The 12,570-nt window shown below is 45.0% G+C and overlaps 1 protein-coding gene across 7 annotated transcripts in view; it reads left to right on the top strand.

Moving 5' to 3' along the window:
* Positions 1-2,546: 2,546 nt before the first annotated feature.
* The window catches only part of ATP6V0A1 (ATPase H+ transporting V0 subunit a1), a 30,629-nt gene continuing 20,605 nt past the window's right edge, over positions 2,547-12,570 (top strand). For 4 of the 7 annotated variants that reach the window (XM_084496236.1, XM_084496235.1, XM_084496233.1 and 1 more), the window contains exons 1-9: positions 2,547-2,659; positions 2,853-2,985; positions 3,182-3,260; positions 3,584-3,681; positions 4,168-4,296; positions 8,967-9,070; positions 9,881-10,007; positions 11,329-11,411; positions 12,056-12,149. In XM_084496236.1, coding sequence (XP_084352362.1) covers positions 2,869-2,985; positions 3,182-3,260; positions 3,584-3,681; positions 4,168-4,296; positions 8,967-9,070; positions 9,881-10,007; positions 11,329-11,411; positions 12,056-12,149 — 831 coding nt within the window. In that variant the 5' untranslated portion in view covers positions 2,547-2,659; positions 2,853-2,868. The remainder of the gene's footprint in view (positions 2,660-2,852; positions 2,986-3,181; positions 3,261-3,583; positions 3,682-4,167; positions 4,297-8,966; positions 9,071-9,880; positions 10,008-11,328; positions 11,412-12,055; positions 12,150-12,570) is intronic. The other 3 variants (XM_084496237.1, XM_084496234.1, XM_084496238.1) reach the window with 2 other exon arrangements.

Raw genomic sequence — 12,570 nt, 5'->3', positions numbered from 1 at the left:
CCTGGGTGGGATCACATCGCTGCTCTTGTGTTGGCTCAGCCAAGGGAACACGGCCACCCCTGGCTGGACTCAGCTGCTGCCCAGGGCAGCAGAAACCCTCCCAGGCTCCGAGGGATCTCAGAAGGGCTGCAGGCACACTGGCAAGGCTGCAGTTTCCCTCTTGCCTTGACAACACATCCTGCCTTGGGTTGGGGTCCAGCCCGCCCTTGCCTTTTGCCCCAGGCTGGCAAATAAAACAAATGCCCGACAATTTTTGTCCTTTCCAGGCTCACAGCCTCCCCTGACCAGCGCTGGAAGGAGTCCTCAATTCCAGGCATACAAGCTGGGGAACCCACTATGCACAACCAGATGTATAGGGACATTGTTTCGTGAGGAATGCTCGCTGCACTCAGCACTTTCCGTGCCCCCGTGCTCTCTGTCGTGTGACAGCTTGCTTTTTAAGGCCGTTGTACCCACACCACGCCGTTGATCTAGGCTGGGTTTTAGTAAGCTGTACTGTGCTGCCTCCACTATGAAATTATGTCACGCATTAAAAATAGCTTGCTTGTCTACACCCTGTTTTTTCCTGGAGGGACCTTTTTTTTCCTGAGCGTTTATTTCCAGTGTTTGGTGCTGATGAGTCAGTTCCATGTAAAAAAACACCCCCCCTGCCAGAGCGTGTTATTTCTCACCGGGGATCTCTCTTCAGAGTGGATTCCCACAGCTGTCTGCTGGGAAGTTCCACGGGCAGGCCGGGACCACACCGCTCTCTTCCCAGCTCTGCCCTGTGTGACTTCGGTGCAATCGCCGTGCCTCAGTTTCCCCAGCTGGGAATAAAAGCACCAGCACCAGACCGAGCGCATCCATCTAGACAGAGAAAGAGAAACGGTCGGAGCAGGAATTTGGTTTCGGTCTTGATGCTCGGTGGAACACACCAAGAGCCACATTCTGTGCTCCCTGAGCACGCAGCAGTCACACCCCACGCTGAAACGCGATGAGTAATTTTCTATCTTAAGCCTAATTTCATTTCAGCCATTTTCTGCAGTGAAGACATACCGGGAAGAGCCAACAGGTGGCAAACTGCAGCCTTCCCTTCAGAGCCTCGCACTGCCTCGATCCCAAAGGGCAAGTGAAATGTCTCAACCTCTTGTAGCACGAACACTGTCTTGGTGCTCTCACTGCACAGACACAGTTTGAGCCTTGGATCTTCCATGCCTAGGCTGTGCCACAGGTGCTCAGATATCCCAGAAATATCTCAGATCATTTGAACATCCCAGCAATTTCGTGGCACCACTGTGGACTCTCTATATAGGCAGGGGACAGACAGTCCTAACAAAACTTAGAGTAACTCGGGTTCAAAGCAAAGCTGCCAGATGTACGCAGGACAACAAAGGAAAGCAAAGCGCAGCATCTGCTTCCACAGCAGCCTGTGGAAGTTCCTGTGACTAGAGGAAACTGCTCAGCTCGCTGACTGCAGAAATAGCAAGACCCAGCTGCCCAGGGCCTGCAGGAACAAGAAATACCCACAGCTTGCAGCGGAGCTCTGTATGAAACATTCTCCAATTTGTATCTTTAGCTTAAGTGCAGAGGAAATGGCTGGACAGAGAAGAGAATGTATCCTCTCTGTCCTCCAAAGAAGAAAATGCACATGGAAGCGTGGTGGATTTTAACTTCAGACAAACTCCTCTGTGATTTCTGGCTTCCTTCCCCATGAACCGTGTTTCCAGTAACCGCCTGCTGTAGGAAACCCCTGACAGGCCGCAAGGTCTCTGGCATTTCACTGGGTTTCTGTGTCACAGGGCTGGAACCCGCGGGTCAGCCTCCAGGCTCCCAGAGGGAACCCCCTGCCCAGCAGGACGTGCTCCTTCAGCACCTGGATCTGGCTCAGACGAGCTCTGGGTTTTGCTCATTTTCTCCTTTTTTTTTTAACCCCGTAACTCCAGCTAAATAATGCCTGTTCCAGGGCAGCCCAACTGGGTGGACTGGGAGGCTGCAGGGGCTGGGTACGGGCGCGTGAAGAGAGCACAGAGTGTGTGGGAAGGGCTGGAAGGGCACTGGGGGGTCGTGGGGGGGGGGCTGAGGGAGGGGAATTTGGGGGGAGCGCCTCAAGGGGGCTCTGGGGGGGGAGGTCCTCGGGAGGGGCTCTGAGGAGGGGGAGTTCGGGGGGGGGGCTCAGGGGGACTCTGGGGGGGGCCCTGGGGGTTCTGAGAGGGGGGCTCTGAGGGTCTGGAATTTGGGGGGGGGGCTCTGAGGGAGGGAAGCTCTGGGGACAGGGGTCCCTGGGGTGGTTCTGAGGGGGGGGCTCTGAGGAAGGGGGAATTTTTTGGGGTGGCTCTGAGGGGGAGGCTTCGGGGGGGGGGCTCTGAGGGAGGGGGGCTCAGGGGGGCTCTGAAGGACTGGAAATTGGGGGGGGGGGCTTTGACGGAGAGGATCTTCGGGGGGGGAAGATCTGAGAAGGGGGCTTCTGAGGGGGGGGGCTAGGGGAGGGGGTTCTGAGGGGGGGGCTCTGAGGGGGGGGCGCTCAGCCCCCAGGCCCCTCCTTCCCTCCAGCCCCATGTCGTCACTTCCGCTGCGGCAGCGGCGCCGTGCGTCGTTGCTAGGAGACGTGCGCGGTGACGTCAGGGGCGGGCGCCGCGGTCGATCAGCTGGTGGCGGAGCTGCGGGGCCGCGGCGGCGGCAGGTACCGGGGCCTTACCGGGGCCTACCGGGGCCTACCGGGGCCTACCGCGGCCTGGCGAGGCTTACCGAGGCCTACCGGGTCTTACCGGGGCCGGGGCTCGCCCCCCGCAGCCGCCACCGGTGCCGTGAGGGGGCTGGCTGCGGCCTGTCAGCCCCCCCGCCCCCTCCTCCCTTCTCCCCGTTTATCCCCTCAGGGACCCCGGCGGCGCCATGGGGGAGCTGTTCCGCAGCGAGGAGATGACCCTGGCGCAGCTCTTCCTGCAGTCCGAGGCCGCCTACTGCTGTGTCAGCGAGCTGGGCGAGCTGGGGAAGGTGCAGTTCCGCGACGTGAGTAGCTGCTGCCGCCGGGAAGCCTCCTGGAGCCACTCAAGGGCGGCCCCGGCACCCCCCGGCCCGGTGCCGCCCTTAAAAAGGCCCCGGGGGACTCCCCCCCAGTGCCCCTTGGCTTCCCCTTGGCGCTGCTCCTCTCGTGGGCACCTTTGTGCTTGGGTATCGCTGAGGAAATGTGTCTCTGTTTTGGCAGCTGAACCCGGACGTGAACGTGTTCCAACGTAAATTCGTTAACGAAGTCAGGAGGTGCGAAGAAATGGACCGCAAGCTGAGTACGTGTCACTGGGTTTTGATGTGCCCATAACTCTGGGGCTTTTACAGGAAGAAATTAACGCGGGTTAAACCTGCAGCACCCTGTTAAAAGGCAAAGTGCAGAGCAGAGGAGTGAAGGCTGCCTTCCTTCTGCTTAGCAGCCCATCAGACTGCTTCCAAGGATTCATTTCCTTGTTGAAAGATAACTCTAACCACATTAGATCATGTTGGAATAGGAGGTGAAAGGGTACGTGGCTATTAATCAGCCTAGGCGTGGGTTAGCATGGTGAGATTTGGCATTGAAGTATCTCTTCATTTAACATTAACAGTGCTATCTCTTCAGGGTTCGTTGAGAAGGAGATTAAAAAGGCAAATATTCCTATCATGGACACTGGTGAAAACCCAGAGGTGCCTTTTCCACGTGACATGATTGACTTGGAGGTAATGATGCGTCTTAAGACTCAAATAGTGTTTGATAATAGGTGACATTAGCTCCACTGATAGATACAGAGTGAATTTCACGGTACAGATGTCCCCAGGGGTCACTTGAGATGCTAGCTATGCTGGTTCACAGCAGTTTGATTTTGATTCACAAGCACTGTTTTGCTTGCAAATTTGTCCAAATATGATGAGAAGGGAAAGCTTGTATTTTGGCTCACTTGAACAGGTGAAATTCCTCCAAAATTGTTGGGCTTGCATGATTTGTGTTGGGTCTGCGTTGCAGTCATTAAGGGTTTCTAATGATTTGAAGATCAATATATAAGTCCTGTCTAAAATAGAGTGGCTGAGAATGAAGTGTTTCAAGTTGCCTGAAGAGAATGTTTGGAGATAGTGTCTTTATTTGTATGCAAACTGCATGTAAATTATTTTGATAGGCTTAACAGCACACATTTATATAATTGTGTTGTTTTTTTCTCCATCTTGCAGGCAAACTTTGAGAAAATTGAAAATGAGCTTAAAGAAATCAACACAAACCAGGAAGCCCTGAAGAGAAACTTCTTGGAGCTGACAGAGTTAAAATTTATACTGCGTAAAACTCAGCAATTTTTTGATGAGGTCAGAATACCGGGAGTGGGGTTAGCACTTGGGTAGCAGGTTTTTCCTCTCACAAATTACCATTGTTACTCTCAAATATATTTTCAGTTGCTGTTTCAGACAGCAAGGTCATTCTTCTGCTTTATTTATGAAAGCTTCTCAAATGATTTTCCGTTTTTCATGCAGTACACATAGCTGCCCATGGTTTGCCTCTTACGATGTCTTTTTTTTTTTTTTAACTTAAGCAACGGTTTCACTAAAAACTGTTGACAATAAATAAGGTACTAGTAGTTCTTAAAGAACATCAACAGACCCAAAATGTTGTGCTACAGTGAGCACTTTCTTCACTGGATAAGTTTTATTTATTTATTTTGTTGAGTCTTTGATCAAACCCCCAAAATTTTCAGAGGTAAGTACAAGAGCAAAAACAACACTTAAAATAGCCAGTGTTTTGTCAAATAAGACCCAGTCTGGAAACTGGTACCTGTTTCTTTTTCTGATGTCATTCACCATACAGTGGCATAAAGTCCAAATGAGAGAAGAGTTAATGCTTCATCCTAAAGGTTAAATATTTCAGAGTCTGGAGAGTTTTCTTAAAGAGCTCTTGTATGTTTTTTGGAATGGTAAGGGTATGGTTTTTGCTGAGCACATGTTCAGTTTCCTCTAATCAAGTATTTTCTTGAAGACTTCTTAATGGACATGGCTTCTAGTACTTATAAAAGCTGTGGTCAAGTGGAGCTGGGCTCCTGCAATTTTCAGTTTATCTAACGGTTCTTTTTTTTGGCACAGGATGCTGCCTGTTCAGGCATTAAGGTTGTTCCCGTGCCAACATAAGCCTTAGCTGCTGCTAACATAGATACTGCTGATATGATCAGTTGATTGGTCATGGGGTTGGTTTCAGTACAAAAAGACTCATCTTTGAGTGTTGAATGTCCACTTAGAAGCTGCTGAGAGTCTCTTTGGACTAGCAGCATTAACATGATAATCTATGACCTAGCTACATTAAGTAGCTAATTAGCTTGCCTGTTCTAGCTGAATATTGACTAAAATAAAGTACAGCTAGTGCTGTGCGCTTTCTTCATTAATTGTTGTTATCTGGTGAGAGCAACCTTCTGCTTTTCTTCAAGTACAGTGTGAACATGCGAAATTGGAAGATAAAGTTAATTTTCTACTGAAACAATCCATGTCAGGGCACCCCCAGAAGGAGTCCTCGTGTCAGGCTTCAGTGAACGGGCCAGAGAAGGTTTAGATGCATTTCTGCTCCCGTTTGATAACTGTTCTCTGTAATAATAAATATGACACGCTGCTATATGTAAAAGCAAACTGAACAGTTCGTGTGTGAAGTTCAGTGCAAGATAAGTGTCAAAACCAGGTCTCACTTCACACTGCAAGCAGCTAACGGCTCTGCCTGAGAGATCCTGGCTAGCCCAGGACTTGTGAGCCTCGCACAGTCCTACCCTGAAGTACTGAATGCTTCATTTTGTCATGCTGTCATCTGCACAGTACCTTCAACACTTGAAGACCTTAATAACTTGTAATTAAGATTTTGCTGTTCATAGTAGTGAGTTGCACAAGAAATGGCTTACTCCTCACTCTTATATTTGGCATTTGCTCTGCTGCCTGGAGTTCCTGCACTGGGGGAGGGGAGGGTGAAATTCTTTAGTTCTTTTTATGACCATTCTAGTCGCAGTAGCCATTTCTTGTTTCAACGCACCATGTTGATGATTATGCTCCTTTTCTCAGTCTTCTTGTCTTTGCTTATGAAGAGCAGTAAGAGCTGGAGAGATTTTTCTGAAAGTTTTGCCATAAGCATCCTAGAGTGTGAGCGTAAAAGAAGACTGGAAAAGTAATGGTTAATGGCATGCAGTCCCCTGTCTTTCTTCCCTCTAACTCTCCTCACCATCTGCTTTTTTTCTGTTTATTTTGCATCTGTCATTTCTGTCTGGGCTCTGGGTTAATAGCTTAGATGGTAAAATGAATCCTTTTTAGTTCTTGTGAAAACCAGTGTTCGTTCTGATCGTGGACTGGAAGGGGCTTGAATTGTATGGTGCTATGGGGAGCAATCCAGGGCCAGCACAGAGCAGAGCCTTAATCAAGAGCAAGGGAAATTAAACTTTTTCCAGGCCTTGAGATTAAGGTGCTGATTTGGGTGAACAATGAGCAGTTTTAAAAAATGTTTGATAACAAAAGGGGCATGTTCTAATTACTGACGTGTGAATGCTTGCGTTTTTCTAAACCTGAATGACCTGATGTTGCAAAAAAAAAAAAAAAAAAAAAAAGACAACAAACAACTTCACAATAATTTTATGATGTTATACTAACTACTAGGGAAAACACTTATTCAAAGTAGATTTTCTAGAGTCTTGTCTTTCTGCATTGTAAATGAACAGCACTTTCATTCCCTTAGTCTTTTTTTTTTATTTCTATTAAATTTTCTAACACTGCACACATCCTTCCAGAGCTGAGCTGATGTTCCTACGCCATTTCCTTTCTAGAAAGGGCGTGATCATAAAATTAAAGTGATTGAGAGATGAATTTAAAGAACATGCTGTTGTTATTATTTTTACACAAATAATTTTTCTGTATTGAATTCTAATTCTTTGTTAGTAAAATGAGTCTAGCTAGATTTTTTTCTAAGGTGTTTTGTAATTTCAGCTCCTCTAAGTGGGGCTTTTTGTTTTACATGGTGTCCCAAACAAAGGACACACAGCCCCAAGAGAGTCAGGGGTACCATCAAACACTTGTAAGAGCTACTCTCTCAAGTGAGGTGGATCCAAAGTTTTCATGTGCTAACCTTTTTATGTTTTATATGCTAAAATGTGGTGATTAGAAGCTGTGCTTCAACTACTCTAACGTTTGCCTCGTAAAAATTATCAGAAAGAATCTTGCTTCCTGATAAATGCAATACAAGCCTCTTAAAACTTTAATGGTCTTGTTGTTTTTCAACATCTTGAATCTTAAATAATCACTGGCGTGTTTGGTGTGTATGTTTTGTTTTGGGGTACCAAACTTGTTTTGCTGTGTTCTCTGTGAAACAAAATTTTGATTCTGTTCACTTGATATTGCAACAAGTTGGCTTAAGGTGGAAAGGACCAGAACTTGTTGTCTTTCCAAAGTAAATTAAAGGCCCCCTTATTTTGGTAGCATCTATAAGCTAAGACAAATGTGTGGACAAAAAAATTGAGCTGGATTTGATGTCAGCCTTGCAAAAAAAAAAATCCTTCCTATAGGAAACACTTTCATTTGGCATGCAAGTAAAATGGTGCAGAGTTGTCACTAAAAATATCATGCAACCATGGTGAGAATAAAGAAATCATGGCTGGGTTGTTACACTTGCCATTTACTTTTGCAAGGCTGCGTTGCTTGCGTGCATGCATTTTAAATGTTGTGCAGTCAAACTCTACCTTCCAATGTATTGTAGCAAGTTCCCCGACAGCACAGTGGGGAAGGCCTCCTGTGTACCACAGAGGGTAGAATTTGGCCCTTTGCTTCTGCTAAAGAGCTCTGTCAATCTCTTTGTTTCATTATATAAGCTGCAGAGGTAGAAATAACTGACACTGGGTTGTGAATGAAGTATGAGGATGGTGCCCAAGAGGATGTCATTTGAGCATCCTTCCTGACTCAAATTGCTGATGCTTACAAGCTGTATTCCCAAGAATTTCAGTCTGCAAATCAGTTGCAGTGAAGGACTGTATAAGCTGCTTCATGTTTTAATGCCTAGCTAGTCAGAAATTAAGTAACCTTGTCAGACAGCCTTAAGCAATACATCGTATGCAACTGGCAAGAATAAACAGTGAATAGGAGAATAAATGCAGAATAAATGGATTTAAGCAGCAAGTATGCCCTTAAGCTGGAAGTACTGTGGTTTTCCTGGAGGGAGAGCTTCTTTTACAGTCAGTAAAGAGAATTCATATCCATTCCTTCTGGATTTTGTTGCTTATTCTGACCGTATCCATGCTGATGTAGCAAAGTAACATGGAATTAATCAAACCGTTGTCACCTAATTCCAAGAGGAGTAAGGTATTGCTTTGTCTTTGAAGTATGGCAGAAGCCCGATGTAGAGGATGTGCAGGTCTCACAGAGCTGGGCTGTAGGGTTACAATCTTGTGAAGTTATAAGGTCAGTTAAACTGTCTGTGGAAGACTTAACCTGCACAGCACTCTTCTGTCTGTGCACCAGAGTATTTTACATGTGTAATTTCACAGGCACCTCTTAGAAATGCATTCTGCATCTTTATTAATATGCAGAAAATGCACAAATAGGGCAGGAGTGAATCAGCCTCTGCTTTCACTCTATTTTCCATTTAAGATCTAGGGGAAGATATGAGTAAGGTGTGTCCCAGTTTTGTGCTGTTAAAAATGGTTCTTGGGAACATCACTTGTATTTAAAACTGGATAAATTTCTTGGAATTCTGCCTTTCTTCAGACTTATATATCCCACAGCCCCTCTGTTCTGTTGCAGCAAACTTTGGGCTATTCTTATGTGGGAGCTTTGAGCCATTCCACTTTCCCTCTTGTTTTTTTCCTCCTTGTGTGATTCTCGCTGTCTTTTCTATCATTTGGTTCCTCTTTCCGCTGTTTTATGTTCTTTCTTTTTTTTCTTTTCTTGTCTCCCCCAACTATCTCCTGGTTCCTCGTTCCCTGCATGCCACTAACTAGTTTCATTAGATATTAATTGATTTGTGAATTCAGGCTGAATTGCATCATCAGCAGATGGCGGATCCAGACCTGTTGGAGGAATCCTCTTCACTCCTGGAGCCAAGCGAGATGGGAAGAGGTGCCCCGCTACGGCTTGGGTAATGGCAGTTTGTGCTTTTGTCTGTCTTGCGTTAGGGTTGCTGGCTTATGTTTATCATTTATATGGAGTCCGTGGTGATTTGAGCACAATTGTTGCAGAACTGGCACTTGAAGCAGCTCAAAGCTGATCTAAATCTAGCTGTTGGTTTCCATTCTTGTCCCATGCGCATCAACTTTCCAGTTCACATTTGTGCTTTGCACGTTTCTCTCTACACACAAAAAAATGTACTAGTTTATTCTTTATAAATCTGTTCTGTTTGCTTTTTCAGACACCGAGCTCTCTCAACTTTGTTGAAACCAGTAACTGTGAGCACCTAATGCTCTGAAAAATCTGTATAGTTCTGTATCTTCTGTACTAACTGCTTCCAGGCTGTATCCATACGTGTGTAATTCTTTGTCTGGATGTAGGCATTTGAGTCAGTGAGGTCTCCTGAAGCATCTGCCTAGAACATAGTCAGTGGTAGCCTTGACTGCTAAATGCTTGGTGTGTAACGTACCATGAGCCTGTTGAAACAAACAGTAGCAGGTATAGAAACTGTATGTCTAAATACATTCTTCTTCTCCTTTTTTTTTTTTGGTAGACAATTTTCTGTTAAAAGTCTTAGCTTTTGGTATAGTGCCATTGTTTTTGTTGTAGTTTTATCTCTGTGTATGTAGAGAATTTTCGTTTTGTGTAAGGAACTTGTTTCAAAGCAAGGTTTTTGTTGTTTTCAATCTGATGCTAAACTCCAGCTGGTGTCAGTGCTTTGGGTGCTGGGCTGTGTTTTCTTGTAGGTGCAGAGCTCACGCTCGTACTGTCCCCTCTGCAGGTTTGTGGCTGGTGTGATCAACCGCGAGCGAATCCCCATGTTTGAACGCATGCTGTGGCGAGTGTGCCGAGGGAACGTGTTCCTGCGTCAGGCAGAGATTGAAAACCCCCTGGAGGATCCTGTAACGGTAAAGGAAACCATCATTTACAGCAGCAAATCTCAGATTCATGAAAGGATCTGCTGTATAGATCTAAGCCTGTATCCTTCCGTGAGCTCCATGCAGGCAAACATTGGAGTTGCATCTCTTCACAGTACCTGTGTGCAGCGCCTGAGGCTCTAAAGGCCAATATTTTTCTGCTCTTTTTTTAAAAAAAAAAAAAAAAGTGAGATGGGTAACGGATGCTGTCAAAAGGGGAAATACAACTCTGAATTTGGACTGCAGCAGGGCATAGCTGCTTCTCTGGCAAAAATGTGCAAACACAACTCCGTCGTGCAGTTCTGAATAAGAGTTAAACCTCCTTGAAAGAGAGGCTTCTGTGGACATCAGCGTGACACCAGTAGCTCACTTAGTCTGAGCTTGAACCTTTCACTTTTTCTTAATTTGTTACCCAGAAATCTAAATGTCCACTTGAGAATTTTTGGCTTTATTATGAATATAAACAGTAAATGTTGTGATTGGGCCTGGTTTTACGTACGATGTCCTCTTTGCTCAAGTCAGTGGACAACGCCCAAGTTTTTGGAACTGCTGATCTTAACGTGTGAAAAGAAGGGCTGTATGTAAGCTGCACTGGAACAAAAAAATAGCCATGTTGAAAGGCAGTGACTGCTTCTTTCTCAGAAGGCTGACTTGTTCTCTTGTCCCACCAGCCGCTGGTAGTTGACCTGTTGAATTATCTGTCAACATGGAGACACTTTGTTCTTATTGTGCAACACTTCCTTAAACTGAGGTTACACCTAATGTAATTATTCTTGAAACATTATGGTAAGGTTTCCTAAGTAAGGTAGAACAATAACTTATCAACAAATGCAGGAAAGGGGAACTAGCTACCAGCATGAAAACAGCTGTACAAAGAATGTGCTGTTGGCCTCCCCTGAGAATCAAAGTTGCTAAATTCCATCGTACTTTAATTCACTCTTCAGCTTTTTGTTTGATTCTGTAGGCGGGCTGCCTTCAGTTAGTGATGATATATATATTTAATTGCATCTCTGTTCTTATGATAATTTTTCTCAGATCTTCATGTCTATTGTTTGCCATAGAATAGGTAATAGGATGATCTAGAATTTTACTTCAGTAAACATGAGTCCAGCATTAGTGTCCTATACTGTGTCTAAGGAAAGTGCTTTTCTTATGACTGAGTGCAGAGGTGCATTCTTGACTTGCTATGCAAATATGAACCCTATATGTGCAGGCTTCAGCAAAGAGAAAGTAGAACTCTGTTGTAATTTGCTGTAATGCTGATTTCTGCAGACAGCTGGGCTATTACAACACACCCTTTCTTCTTTTCTAGGGGGATTATGTGCACAAGTCTGTGTTCATCATCTTTTTCCAAGGTGACCAGTTAAAGAACAGAGTCAAGAAGATATGTGAAGGGTATGCAAGTTACTTGAAAGTCTTACAGCTAGGCAACTCACTTGAGCATTTGAAATACACTGAAGTAGCTTAATGTCTGTAGTTTTCAGCTACTAGTTTCATGATGACTGTAGTTTGGCAGCAAATAAATCCTCCAGTAACCAGGTGAATCATGTTTTACAGTCAAACTGGCTACTCCCTAAGCCTATAATGCTCAACATAGGTGATTGCTTTTTGTTTGAGAATACCTTAAACAGCAAAGTAAATGTTGAATTCAGACCTGTCGGGATGTCAGCAGGCAGTATTGTCACGGGGGAGACCAACAATAACTACATCTGGCAGCTGCTGCATTGGCGTGATAACAGCACCCTGACCTGGGCTGGCTAATCAACTGCACAACAGTGCCTTTGAAATGCCGTCAATGCAGGGAACAGAGGAATTTCTTCTGCTTCACTTTTTTCTAAACGTTTAGCTTCTGTTTTGGCCTTAAACAAACTTCTGCACCCATTTGATTTAGCAACTGAAACTGCTTGGCAGGTTTGCTGAACAGAAACTGCTTTAAAGGTGCTTCTTGCTTTATTTCTGTGTTCAGTCTCAGCCATCTGTTTCCCTGACTGGTTTATTCCTTCCATATTTGTTACTAAGGAGACTTGCATGTATTTCAGATTCCGTGCCTCCCTCTACCCATGTCCAGAAACACCACAGGAGCGGAAGGAAATGGCTTCTGGTGTCAATACCAGAATTGATGATCTTCAGATGGTAAAACAAATTGGGTCAATGCTTTTTTGTTTGTTAATTGATAGTTGGATTACTCTCTGGATCCTATTAAAAGAGGAGAAATGTTGGCCCTATTAGGTCACCATATTTTCAGCGGAGGCTAGCTTGAGACCAACAGCTCAGCAGTGCATGAAAGGTGTTCGGAGGCTTTCTGTTCTGCTGTTTTGTTTTTCAGCACTTAGGGTGGTGAGGTGGTTTGAACTTTCCAGAGGGCTGAGTAGTTAATTATATACATGTAAAAACAGTGTTAATATAGAGCTGTATGCCAGGGAGCAGAAAAGAATATTCATGTGTAAGAAGATACCATGCTTCCAATTCTGAAAATATGCTTGTGTAATTGTCTGTTTCATCTGCAAGAACTTAGTTAAAATAAATTCAGACTTAGTATTGTTATCTCAACTTG

Source organism: Aythya ferina, assembly GCF_964211825.1.
Source record: "Aythya ferina genome assembly, chromosome: 23".
In the NCBI taxonomy this organism is placed as follows: Eukaryota; Metazoa; Chordata; class Aves; order Anseriformes; family Anatidae; genus Aythya; species Aythya ferina.
This window is presented reverse-complemented; position numbering and strand designations above follow the sequence as displayed.